At 37.5% G+C, this 13,649-nt stretch overlaps 1 protein-coding gene across 5 annotated transcripts in view; it reads right to left on the minus strand.

The window, feature by feature from the left end:
* SMG1 (SMG1 nonsense mediated mRNA decay associated PI3K related kinase) overlaps positions 1-13,649 on the minus strand; it is a 98,256-nt gene that overhangs the window by 41,303 nt on the left and 43,304 nt on the right. For all 5 annotated transcript variants that reach the window (XM_029949223.1, XM_029949224.1, XM_029949222.1 and 2 more), the window contains 16 exons: positions 12,795-13,064; positions 11,201-11,331; positions 10,885-11,046; positions 10,273-10,391; positions 9,638-9,725; positions 9,442-9,543; positions 8,824-8,964; positions 8,044-8,243; positions 7,266-7,462; positions 6,943-7,104; positions 5,999-6,153; positions 4,338-4,480; positions 3,984-4,185; positions 1,470-1,579; positions 646-793; positions 132-291 (listed from right to left, as the gene is read on the minus strand). In XM_029949223.1, the coding sequence (XP_029805083.1) occupies positions 132-291; positions 646-793; positions 1,470-1,579; positions 3,984-4,185; positions 4,338-4,480; positions 5,999-6,153; positions 6,943-7,104; positions 7,266-7,462; positions 8,044-8,243; positions 8,824-8,964; positions 9,442-9,543; positions 9,638-9,725; positions 10,273-10,391; positions 10,885-11,046; positions 11,201-11,331; positions 12,795-13,064 (2,490 nt within the window). The remainder of the gene's footprint in view (positions 1-131; positions 292-645; positions 794-1,469; positions 1,580-3,983; positions 4,186-4,337; positions 4,481-5,998; positions 6,154-6,942; positions 7,105-7,265; positions 7,463-8,043; positions 8,244-8,823; positions 8,965-9,441; positions 9,544-9,637; positions 9,726-10,272; positions 10,392-10,884; positions 11,047-11,200; positions 11,332-12,794; positions 13,065-13,649) is intronic.

Genomic DNA, 13,649 nt, shown 5'->3' on the forward strand with positions numbered 1-13,649 from the left:
TACCTTGTCCAACAAATGCTACAAATACTATTTTAAAAATTAAAAAAAATTATTTTCAAAGAACTCTTTTTCTACACAAATGCCTATTAATGTTCAGAAGAACATTCTGATAAAAACACACACATACACACCTCTGTTGAAAGTCTGTTAGAAACTGTGTTCTCCAGAGCAGAAGAGCAATACAGCTGTAAGGTGCTCAGAACTGGCAGAGACTGTGACACTGTTAAAGTAGAAAGTCTTAGGGGTCCAATAGCTATGCGGGAGGTTTGCTTCAAGTACTTGACCACATTTCTGAAACAAAAGATTTACTGTTAATTAATAATATCTTCCGACCTGTAACCACTGAAGAGATAAGGCATTCTGAAGATGCTACCACAGTGGCATCCAAAGAGGGGAACGGAAGAGGGGCTGTCTGCCCTTTAGTAAAAGGACACAAGCGACATGCTTCTGGGGATTTCCACAGCTTATTTAATTTCAACCTTTACATACGTTGGCAAGTGGCATTCACATTTCATGTGATCTCTACGACTAAAATGAAGCTATGATGACTAACTAGCACTGCAGTGAACTGGTAAGTGGCTCTTCCCCAGGCATGTGTATTTACCATACTGTACACACAGTGCACGTCCTTGGGATTAAACTTACTCAGTTACGGACTGCCACTTCTGGTCTTGTTCTATATGGTTTAAAGCAGTTGCCAAACAAACAGAACTTCTCAACAACTGAACTTCAATGGATTTCTGAAGTTCCCTTGGATCTGGACTTAACATGTTAGGAAGCAGTTTTTTCATATCTAGAGAAATTAAATAAGATCTGTTAAGTTAATTTGTTTTTAACGTGGTAAGAATAAGGTATTTTAACAATATTAAAAAGTTATCATTGATGAATACATTCTTTCCTATTTAAGCTCAGCCAGCTGAACACTGTGATGAAGCATTTCTGAGAGCCAAATAAAAATTATAGTCTGCATTCAAATTCTATCTCAGACCTACCCACAATCAGCTGGCTTCCAAAAATAAACCAACATACTATATTTCAAAGGGGGCAAATCTGTACCTATTTTGCAAACCTTACTGAATTTACCAAAGCAGTGCTAACACACAGACTACTCACAATACTAATTTTAGTGTAATATTTTACAGAATGTTCCAGTTGTGGTAAGAAAATTAAAGAACCACATTAAGATGTTAAGAAAAACATTTAGCTTAAACACTAAACTTTTTCAAAGCTGGCCAGATTAATCTCAAAGTCTTATGAGAGCCTTTTTTTTAGTTTGATTAATTTTAATAAACTGTTTGCATTCACCAAATCAAATGTAAGTAAAACAGCCCTACATATTTCCTTCGCATAGGACTCTGCCCCAAAATAAATGTACAAAAACCTCCTGATTTTCCAGTAAAATATTAAGCCAAACATTTTGGGCAACTTGTCCGTAAAATACTTAATTTTAAGATTATTATTTCAAATACCTATTTTCTCTTTTGATCCTCCGGCAAGTAGATTGATATTTTCTCCTGGTAACAATTCTAATTGCTCAGTACATTCAACAAATTCTCCAGATTCAAAACTGCTTAGTGATCTGTAATTAAAACATCAGTTAGCTTATATCACACCCTATCCAGCCTGTGCAATCATTCAAAAAAGGTAGAACAAATTCTAGAAAAAGCATAGTTACACACAGCATTCTTTTGGTAAAGTTTTCTACGCAGGCCATCATTTTATTTCTATTTTGAAGACGTGACTACCAATTTAATTAGCACGAAAACTGGAGTGGCAAGCCGGAAAACCACAACTACACACATGCAGTTTAGCAGGCTCACCCATTCATGCTTCCTTCCTCTTCCTGTAGCCTCTTATTGTCAGAGCCAACCAACAAACTGACGGACCTCTGCAGGGCAGTGCCGACATCGGGTTCTCCCCGAGCTACTTCCAAATTCCTTACACAGCCCCATTCCCTACCTAGAGCCCAGGCCCCTGGAGGGCTCCTGTCTATTACCTCAGGGCTCCAACCTCGTCCCACCTCCTTCGACTGCTGGCCTCCCTCCCTCCTCCAACGTGTTTCAGGGAACCTGTTTCTTCAACCTCTGCTTGCTTGTCAACTCTTTCTGCTGAACTAAGAACACTTAAATTATCCAGTATATCACGTAATTACACAACATTCTCCTCCAGCCACAGCCTCCTCTCCTTAACCTCAAGAAAAACTCACTACCCAAGTAACCTAACTAAAGCTTTTGATTTTCCAGTTTCTCCATCACTCAACAGTACTCAACCCAGCCTGATGTCTCTACAAGGCTCTTCCTGCTTGTGGTCTCTGAAGCTTCTGACAAGACTGACTACGCCAGTCTGCTTCTGCTACATCTTGGACTCTTCCTTCCTCAGTGTCTTTCTTTGTTTACCAGCGGCTTCCTCTCTCTTCCTGTAACAAAGATGCTCATAAGGTTTCTGACCTTGGCCCTCTTTCCTTTGCACTCCCCCTTCTCCAGAGCTTTATCTGTGACTTTGTGGCTTACAAAGGCTCTGGAGTATCGAATGAAAAAGAAAAAATGTCTTTTACTGTCACCTATATGCTAATGAACCCCAAAACCACTCTCTAGCTTAGACCTTTCTCCTTAGTTCCAAATCCAATTCTTAACTGCTTACCAGTCTCCTCTTCTCAGATGCATCTTAAACACACCTCATGGTTCTGCATGCTCCTACCTCAATTAACAGTGTCTGCTCTCCCTCCGCCTTTGTCCCACACATCAGTGGTCTACATGCTGCCACCGTCGCCATCCACCACCAGTCTCTTCACAACAGCAGAGTGAACGACTAAGGCAAATCACCACATGCCTCTCCTGTTCAAATCTCACCTAAAATTTTCCATCTTACTGCGAGTCAAAGTCCTTCTCAGTTCCCCATCTACCCACTACCCCGATCTCCTGTTATTCGCTCTGCTTCAACAGTGGCCTCTGAGCCATTCCCAGAACACTCAAAACACATCACTCTTTCATTGGCTCTGCTTACTTAAGTCTTTGCTCAAATGATATGCTGATGGCATTCCCAATCTTGTCTATCTGCCTGTGTGTCCCTCTAGAAGAGAGCTCCTCAAGGGTCAGAATTCATGCTTCACGTAATGCCACACCCCACTGCCTTGTACACAGTACGTGTTCAATGGAAAAATTACCCATTAACGATTTGCTGTCTAGAAGATAAGCTCCTCAATGAGAAGGAAAGCTAGTGACCCCTGTGTCCCAACTACTTGGGGATACACAAATTTTGAATTAAAAAATTAATTCAGTACACTTATTTTAAGTTTTTATTTTAATATTTATTTATTTAAGTAATCCATACACCTAATGTGGGACTCGAACTCATAACCCTGAGATCAAGAATCGCATGCTCTACTGACTGAGCCAGACAGAGGTCCCCAGCACGTACATTTTGAATTAAGGGATTAATCGATGCACAGAGGAATATGGAGAAGAAAAAGAATAAGAAAGGGAGCTCATTTTATAAATGTTCATAAGCTCTGTCCTCTTGAGAATATCTTTGATAAGTTCATTTTTTCCAATGTTTACTTATTTTTGAGATAGAGCACAAGCAAGGAAAAGGCAGAGAAAGAGAAATACAGAATCTGAAGCAGGCTCCAGGCTCTGAGCTGTCACCACAGAGCCTAATGTGGGGCTTGAACCCACGAACCATGAACAGCCATCAAATGTGACCCTTCCTAAAGCAGTAACAAATCTGTTCATATTCCTTCTGATTTTAAAACAATAAGCTCTGAGAATCGATATCAAAGGACTGTTTGGGCAGTTACAAGTCTGTTTTCCCACTACATGAAAACTTCCTCACATCTAGCATTGGCTTCCCACTGTAGTCATTTTTCGAACAGAAGTACTTCAAACATCTTGCAATAGTAGATATGACCAATTTTAATATTTTTCTGCCATAGAGGAAGATTTTAAAGTTACTGAAAATTAATTTAGCTGAAAAAAAGTCCTTACTTGATGTAGTTGAAATCGGCTTTCAGGTTGAGTGAAGTGCTACTGGTGCTCTTTTTCAGCTCGTGGATGGCATTCTGCCAGTCCTGCACGGCGGCCCAGTCAGCAATGGAAATGTAGCACTCACATGCTTTATTGCCCAAGTAATTTATAACCTCAGGAGACGAGTCCGTTGATTTGGATAGCACAGTTTTCCTGGAATCACCTGAGTAAATGTATTTTATAAAACAGGGAGACCCGGGGAAGTTATGAATATTTAAATGAGCAGTGAAATCTGAAACTATACAATAGGGTCACCAGCACAAACTATCATCAGTACAAAAAGTATAACTTTTGATTAAAATCCTGGACGCTCACCATTCAGCGCATGTTTGGGGCTGGCACTGTTCCGCCCAGCGTTGGCCAATGTGAGAACAGATTTGTCAAAGCTGGAGATGCAGCAATCGACCCCCGTCATGGCGCTCAGGTGCTCCTGGTACTCCACAGAGGCTTTTTCAAACCTTCAATGCAAATGCAAACAGTCCTTACTTTTAAATTATCCAGACTTCATTTCCAAAAAAAAAAAAAAACTAAAAGAATTTAATCACTCAAATAAACTGAGCAGAGATAATGAGTGAATTATTTTGTGTGAGGTGGGGTGTGCAAAATTAGATTTTTTTCCTCACAACAAATGAAACTAAATGTAGAGACTCCTAAATAGGTTTTGCTTAAATGCAGTATAAAATAACAGAAAATATTAAGTATCTGATCTCATTATATGCCATGGCTAAGTAGAAGAACAAATTTTAAAAAAGAATTCATAAAGTAACAGATACTAATGGCATACTTTCAAACTTCTAGGTATCAAAAACACCATAACATTAAAAAAAATTATAAATCAAGAAATTCGACAGCCTCAACAACCCTGCTATATAATAAAATCTGACACGTAAGTATAGGAAAAGATGAGAGGCCACGAAGACAAAAATTTATGTTTTTAAAAATCACATATGGTCTATAAAACTTAAGAGGAAGATTGTATTAATTATAAATAAAAAATATATAAACTAAAACAAATTATCTCCACTAATGATGGTGGCAGAGTGGTTGTTTCTCAGCGACCCTCACTATTCACAAAGGTGAAGGGAAGGGGATACTCTACTGTTTAGGATATAAATAGAAATCTCTGTTCTGTACAGTAACTTAGCAATAGTATCATAAGCCTTAAGGTCTGTAGTTTTTCTTCTAGTAAATCAACTTGTGGGAATAAATTCTAAGAAAATAAAGAAAATTATAAGCGAGAGTTCACTATAAAGTATTAAGTGCCATGGTACATTAAAATTACTTTAAAAAAAAAAAACCATCAGAAACAACCTTGCTGTCCAAGGATAAGGGATGTTAAATTATGGTACACTCATAAAAAATACAACTGTGTCCTTAAAAATAACATTGTAATATTTAACAGGGCAAAATATTTTTTAAAAGGTAACCAAATAGGGAAGAAAATAATGTGAGCAGCAGAAACACAGCTATTTCTGAGAAATACGGGGAGAAGACTGTATATAAAAGAAAAATGAACTACAGAGGCACGTACGCCAAAACTAACACTAGCAGATATAATTATAAGCAGTTCTTATTTTTCCTACATTTTCCAGATTTGGGAAAGCTAACATAAACATACACAGCCTGTTACAAGTTCATTTACCTAGATAATGAGTGCCAGGGCTAAAGAGCAAGCCCTCTAGCCATGAAGGATAGTTGGTAGCAGACTCTGACAAGAAAGTTTATCAAATTATGAAACAAGTAATTGTCAGATCTTATTTTAAGGAGGACTTCTTACTAAATAAATAAGTAAGAATTGCATCTAAGTTCTGCTGCTAATTAAAGAACAGACTAAAGATGACTCTTAGTTAAGTGATTCACAGCAAGTTTCAATTGCTGAACATGAACAAAGCTGTTTTAACATTTAACTACAATGTTATCCAGGAATCAGAGAATTTAAAGATTTCCTATTACCTATTTCCTACCTTCCAACTTACCTCCCTTCTGCCTGTTGGGCCACTGAATTAATCCATAGAAGATTCTTCCCAACAATGGAAGAGGACCAGACAGCAATGCCCTGTATCGCTTCAGGACAATGAAGCTCACACAGTGCTTCTACCACCATCATGATGGTTACTTCCAATTCATTCCCCTGCAAGTTCATTCACAAAACTTAATCACAGACCTCAATACCATTAAAATTCAAAGTATCTACTAAATTTACAAAACTGATCACAATCTAAGCCCATTTAAAAGCACATGTATTTAACAATTATTTTTATAACATTACATTATTAGCTTAGAGTTCTTGAAATTTTACATATAATGTAGCTACAAAAGGTAACCGACATAGCTGTAACAGCAGATGGTGTTCATCTTTACAAAGTGTAAAAAAAAAAAAAAAAGTTAACCAAAATCTAACCAGTGGTGTCTGTAGGAGTAACATATAAAGTAAATATAAAGCCAAAGTCAAACACAAATAACTTAAATGATCATTTATTTCATGTCTGAATATTGCCTATTGGTATTATCTAACTACGAAACATTTGCTATTTTTGGATACCAATTACTTATTGAACCCACTAGTAAACGAGCACTTTTCCCATACATTATAACATTATGTATACTTCTGTATATGTTATAAAATTACTACATGTGCTTTCCTATATTCAGTTACTAAAAATTATTATGAGAATTATTCATTCTACAAATTTCTTAGAATAGCCTTTAAAGTTCCAATCCCTTAAACATTTGACATGTTCTAAGTACAAACTACAAATAGTGATTTTGGAAGTTACTGCTTTTACAAAATATTTAATCAAAACCTTATAAAATGAACAGAAATTTTAACTTATTTCATTCATAGAGTAAATCACAACACAGGAATTAAAAATTTTCTAATCAACAGACTTAAAATTAACTCTAAACACACTTTATTTACCTGCGATAGAGTTGTCCTCATCTCTGTGAGCAAGTCAAAGCCATGTCTCACTGTCACAGCAGGCTGGCCTGCTAGCAACCCAACTCTCATAATGGACAGTCGGATCCGTGTCAGCCAGTCTTGACAAGTTTGGCGATTGGTATAGAAAAAAGTCCTAATGACCTTTAGAATAAAGATAAAGATAAAGAAGAGCTCAGGATTGGTTAAAATTTTAGGTATAGATGTCTCAAAATCACAAGACTACTGGGATTTCAGCTCTGCACACATCGCCAGGCTTGACCATGAAATTGCAACAAATCAACACTCAACCCACTGGAACCAACCTTGGGAGGTGATGTTAACGCATTAGCACACCCCTCATATGCGTTATACATTAACTTCTCCAGATTTTCCAGATACTGCAGAAGAAGAACAAGTCTAAGCTGGTTGCTACTGTGGCCTTCATCATTGTCTGCAGTTGTCCACTGACTAACATCTTGATCAGGGTTTAACGTGTGAGCTGCGAGACTTCTAATGATACCTTAAAGCAAAGACAATATTCCGAATTTAAAAGAAATCTCTAAAGATTCTAGAAATTGGAGATAATTTCACAAATTCACATTTGTCAAGTATCCTCTCTAACCTACCATTTAGAAACAAAACTTGCAACATGAAAGGTATTTTATTTTAGGGAAAAAAGGTTTTCTCCACACAAATCCCCTAGTTTTTGAACAAAAAAAAAGACAACCATGCTGTTGTCAACACAATTATTCAATGAAAGGTTATTCTAAAATATTACCTGAAAGACTGATCGATTATTAAGGAATAAAATAGCATATAACCTCAAATTTTTGAACAAGAAATCCATTCATTTTTTAAGCCTATTTATTTATTTTGAGAGAGACAGCGTGAGTGGGAACAGCAGAAAGAGAGGGAAAGAGAGAATCCCAACAGCCTCCATGCTATAAGTGCAGAACCCAAAGCGGGGCTCGATCCCACACACCATGAGATCATGACCTGAGCCAATATGAAGACTATGACGTTTAGCTGATGAGTCACCTAGAAGCCCCCATTATTTTTTACTCTCGGGCTTAAAGGAATTTTTAGCACAAAGCTAATTACCTTCAATCGTCTGGAAGGTATCCTGAGCTCTGCCCAGTGGGGTTCTCAACTTGGAAAGCACAGTGAACTGCGCTGCTTCCCAAATAGCCCACTGCCAAAGGACAGCATCTGTCTTTAGAAGATTCCGGGGAATTGTTGATTGGTCGCGCTTGTCCAGTCTCTGGCAGCTATAGAACAATCTTTCTAACCAATTGTCTTTCCTGGGGAAAGTAGTTTCATATTTAACAAACAATGACAACTTTGTCAGAAACAAAACAAAACAAAACAAAAAAAAAAACACGTGCAAACGAAGCAGGTGCAGAGGACTGCAATCTTTCCTAGTTCAAAAGGCCAAACCCTTAACACCAAGAAGCGTTACATCCCTCCTTTCGGGCTGAGGAGGTATGTCACAGTTACAGCAGGACGGGGTGCAGTGTGGAAGGGTTATTACGATAAATGGCTCAGGACAATTTGGCTATCGGGATAAAACACTCACTGCAACTAAGCACCTGCATAATGTCTATGTCCCAGGCCTCTCCCTGAAACATTAATGACTAGGTTAGAGCAGTTAACTGTCAAATATATCTATCACTCCATTTCAAAGCCCATTTTTGTTTCTTCAGACACGATCTTCAAAGCAATTCTTCCTACTGTTGAACACTGAAATAACCCATTTGAGAAGATGTCATTTTCTACTCTGTCACTCCTGACATATTCTCTCCTCAAAATGGGTGTAGGGTCAAGATATTCAAATATATTTAAGTTACTTTTACCAGATGAAAGAGTCAAAGAAAATCTTACCCTGTTCTGTGAGAATTCCCATACAAAATAAAACTAATAACATCAGAGAAATCTTGTGGGTGGAATGTGTTACTCGGTGCTTTACTCATATGACTTCTTAAAGCTAAAGAAATTTCTTGAATTTCTGTGTGATTGTTATTGCTGTAGACAAACATAAAATCACGTTACACAAAATGCTTTAGTTAACAGGTTAGTTCGTACTGTAAATGGGCAATTTCCTTGCTAACTAAATGCGGAAAGGAAACAATAAATCTGAGACTTCAAAATGGATACTGAAATGTTACTACAGTTTCAAAATTAACCTAATAAAAATAATAAAGATTACAGTTGAGTTTTTCAAGTAACCAAACTACTAAGAAACACATTTTGGCACTCTATTATATAAATTATTCAGTCCTTATTACCATGACCTTCTTTCTACGTTTATAAAAAAAATATTTAACTTTGTTAACTTCTTCTAGACTAGACAATTTGATCCTTTGCCATCTCTTCAGTCATGGAGAAGTGCCATATAAGATGTGACATGAATTCTCTAGTAGGCAATGTGTCTTGTCCTAAACTAACGACGAGGCAGTTAAAACATAGTGGGATGTCTCTGTTCCAACATAACTGTCATACCTCAAGACAACATCTAAAGGAACTGACTTCAACAGCTTTCCAAATGCTTGTCGAATACGAGTTCCACTATGGACAAGCTGAACACGGCAAACATCAACACACCTGCAAAAAAAGAAAAAGAAACCAGGAACAGAAGTGCGGCAACAGTTCCAAGTTCTTAGGAGCAGGGTCAGAAGACCGAAGCTTTAGTCCATACCTCTGTAAAAGATCGTCCGGCAAGGAGGAGGACAAAGCATGGAGACTACTGCATGCTTGCAGACAGATGTTCACATCTTCAACAAGAGCTATAAGAATTAAAAGACACTTTCAGCTTGCAAAAAGAAATTACTAGTCTTTACCCAAACCTTTTTCTGAAGGAAACTTCAAAAGTACATGGAATGCATAAATGTTTCCATAAGATTAAAAATGTGATAACAACTTAAAAACAATTTATTTTTCATATATTAAGAATATCAAAGTTTGGGGTCCCTGGGTGGCTCAGTCGGCTTAGACACCAACTTTGTCTCAATTCATGATCTCATAGTTCATGGGTTCAAGTCCCACATAGGGCTCTGTACTGATAGCTTGGAGCCTGGAGCCTGCTTTGGATTCCATATCTCCCTCGCTCAGCTGCCCCCACCCCCACCCCAACTCACTCGCTTACTCCTTCCCACTCTCAAAAAGAAACATTTAAAAAAAAAAACAAAAACCTAAGATTATGCATCTGCCCCTGAGATGCGAATTATACATTTCATGCTATAAAAATGTTCAAGTGACAATCTTTCTCTCACTACTAAAGACGCCTTTGAGGTGTATAGATTAACAAAATCTTTAAAAATCGCAGAATCTTACTGTTGGCTAAAAGGCCTTTACAAAATTTATGGAAAGATGGAAGAGAGAATAAAGGTGCATATGTTTCAGATTTCTTCATTAATACAGCCACTTCCAGAGCCCAGGTCATTAACAGTTTCCTGAAACACAAAACATACAGTTGATTTTACATGGGAAGGTAGGAAGGAAGGAGGGAAAGAAGGAAGGAGGGAAGGAAAGAAGGAGGGAAGGAAAGCTTTAAAAATCTATTCTTATGTTGGTTTGCTTTTTGCTTTTTAACTATCTCAAAAAAAAAAAAAAAAAGGAAACAAAAATTCAAACTATAGAGATCCCTTTGTCAAAAAGCTGAATGCCTTTTAAGACAATCTCCCCAAACCAGAAGGTGTAGCAAAGAATATAGAAAATCTAGAGATACATTATTTTACAAAATTGCAAACAGGAAGGTTTCATTCAATTCTTTCAGGAAAGAACAAGAAATCGTGGATTAAATAATAAAGCTATATTTTCAGTGTTTCATAATGAAGAGGGTCCTCTGCCCCACTACCTCAGGTCTGGATTTCTTACCCTCAGATTATGTAGCTAACTTAATGAAAGTGAAGAACACCTCGTATTACGAACTCAGTACTCAGTTACCTTGTGTCCTGGTTAAGATTGTCTTTCTTAAGCAATACCCCCAGGAGATTTAATATAGTTGAGAAATGTTTTTTTGTGGCGGTAGTTACAGTACTAATCACAGCTCCATCGAACAGCGACGGGGACGAAGAACTGAGACTACTAGATATAAAGTGATCGTGCCTGGAAGACAAAAGAAAAATCAGTGTTCATCTCTAATTTGTTTAATAAAAAAAGCAATTGCAAAGTCGACACGCTTTTTAACATCTTTCAAGCACCCGTCCTCTCCGATAAAAATTAGAAAGAAATTTTTCAAGGTATGTGTACAATACAGTACCTGGTACAATGGGAATACAACGTGTAGAGCACTGCGTACTGAATGGCAGGGAAGTGGACGGCCAGGTCGGCGTGCACAATCATCAGATTCTTACTCAGGAGGGCAAAGACAGTTGGAGACAGCGCCCACATCTGATGATGTAAACAGAGAGCAAATGGTTGGTTCCTCCAAGACACGCTTATCCTTCAAAATATGTGTACCCATTTTTTAAATCTAGAATGACAGATATAAGTTCGGAAAATAATCAAGTACATCAAACCAGGAGTCAGCATTCACTTTTTGTGAGGAAATAAGTATTTTAGACTTTGCAGGTCAGGTGAAAACTCTACTGCAATGGTCACCTCTTCAACTCTGCCACTGCAGTGAGGAATTAGCCACAGGCAATAACACAGAGTGGCCATTTGCAATTAAAGTTTCCTTTCAGAAACAGGTGATATTTGCACAATTCTGTACATACACTATAAGTCTTCAAATTTAAATGGGAATTGTATGGTATGTGAATTAAATATCAAAAAATACTCTTTTTTTAAAAAGAAAAAAAAGGTTTTTAGCTGTATTTGGCTCATGGGCTAAAGTCTAGTAATTCCTGATCTAAACAAAGCCCATCCACACCCATGAGTGCACTGGACTGCATCTCCTCAATTTTCCATATTCTACAAATGGCAAGATCCCCTGCCAATGAGAAAAAAGGTACCCCCTGCCACTCGAAGCCTTTTCCATCGTTCCCTCTTCCTTCCACTGCTAAGACACTCCATTCCACATGGCTACCCCTTCCTGATCCTCTGTGTTTCCAGAGGGCAAGACAAAAACCTCCTCAAATCTAATTTTAGGGTCTGCGTAGAGTTTACCAGAGCCTACGTCGGTCCTAACCAGCAGTGGAAGGAGCAGCTACGTGTGGGGTGATATAAGGCAGTCTGGTCACGAGAGCATGCAAGTACAAACATCAGACCTGACTCTCCCTCCATTCGCTCTGAGGAAACCTTATCTCTTAATTATACGCTATTTTTTTTTATTAGAAGTAATGGTTTTCAGTCCTTCAAGGTCTAACAGAAGGGGAAATATACATATTAGAGCAATAATTAGAAATCAAAAGCAAGGTCACTTCAGATTTCTAAAAAGAAAGAAATCTTTATTCTTTTCCCAAAAGAGACTATATGAATATTCCTAAAGAAAAGTAGGCAGTCAAAAAGTAAGACCATCTGCAAGCACTAACTTTAGAGAACAGAAGGAGAAAAGCAAGGAAGGAGCTGCATACTGAAAGAAGTATACAAATTTGAGCTGTAGAAAATGTTGACAAATTTTCTGTAAGTATGTTAGAGTAAACAGAAATTCATAAAAGACATTTTCCTAAAAATAAAACAAATATGAAAAAATGTTATCAAAGGCTGTCAAGGAAAGGAAGAAGAAAGCAAAATCTAATGACAAGAAAATACTCCTGTCGATTTTAATTATCTAGGCATGTCCTACATAGGGCACTGTTGCACAGTGACTCTAAACACACACTGACATGATGAGAAGAGTAAATGAAATAAACGTGAAATGAAAAAGAGGCTTAAACGAGATTAAAACAAAGCCACTACAAGAAAAGACTCACCCCAATTAGCGAGTTTTTGGCATTTCCAATTGTAGTCAGGGCACTGAGGTCAAATATAACTACAAATTTGGCATTATCTACATTGAATACATGATTTTTAAAAGCCTCATGTTTTATTTCAGAACAGGCATCAGGAAGTTGTAGACTATATAGCAGATTGTTTAGGGCACAAGTCATTTCCCCCAGAATTAATTTATAGGCAGTCTCCAAAACAGGAATATTCTTCAGGCTGAGCACTGCTTGATAAACAGCATGGGCTACAGCAACAACCTTTAAAAAGAGAATTCAGGAGAGTGTTAAGTGGAAAATAAAATTACTACCTGCATAATGTGATGATACAAATCAATTTAAGACCAATAAATAAATTCACTGTCCAGACTATCAAAGACCATAAATGTTTTTAAAAACCCAACCTTAAGGAACCTACATGTGTTAACAAGTTTATAAAATTTTCAGGGACACCTGGGTAGCTTAGTCAGTTAAGAGTCCAACTCTTGACTTCAGCTCAGGTCCTGATCTCACAGATCGTGGGTTCGTGTCCCATGTTGGGCTCTGCATTGATGGGTGCAGAGCCCTCTTAGGGCTCTTTCTCTCTTCCCTTCCCCCAAACACACATGCATGGCATACACTCATGCATGCTCTCTCTAAACATAAAGAAACTAAAAATCTTCAAAACCTTATTACAGAGAAAGGGTCCTCTAAACTAAAAATCTCATAAAAGGTCATTTTTTTAAAAACAGCCAGTATCGAAATAGAAAAATAGCAATTTAGTATAATTGGTTTTTTAAATAACTACTTGGACAGCCTGTCATGATTCTGACTGGAGTCAGTTGAAAAGCTAATAATTAAATTTGT

This window comes from Suricata suricatta, chromosome 8 (genome assembly GCF_006229205.1).
Source record: "Suricata suricatta isolate VVHF042 chromosome 8, meerkat_22Aug2017_6uvM2_HiC, whole genome shotgun sequence".
In the NCBI taxonomy this organism is placed as follows: Eukaryota; Metazoa; Chordata; class Mammalia; order Carnivora; family Herpestidae; genus Suricata; species Suricata suricatta.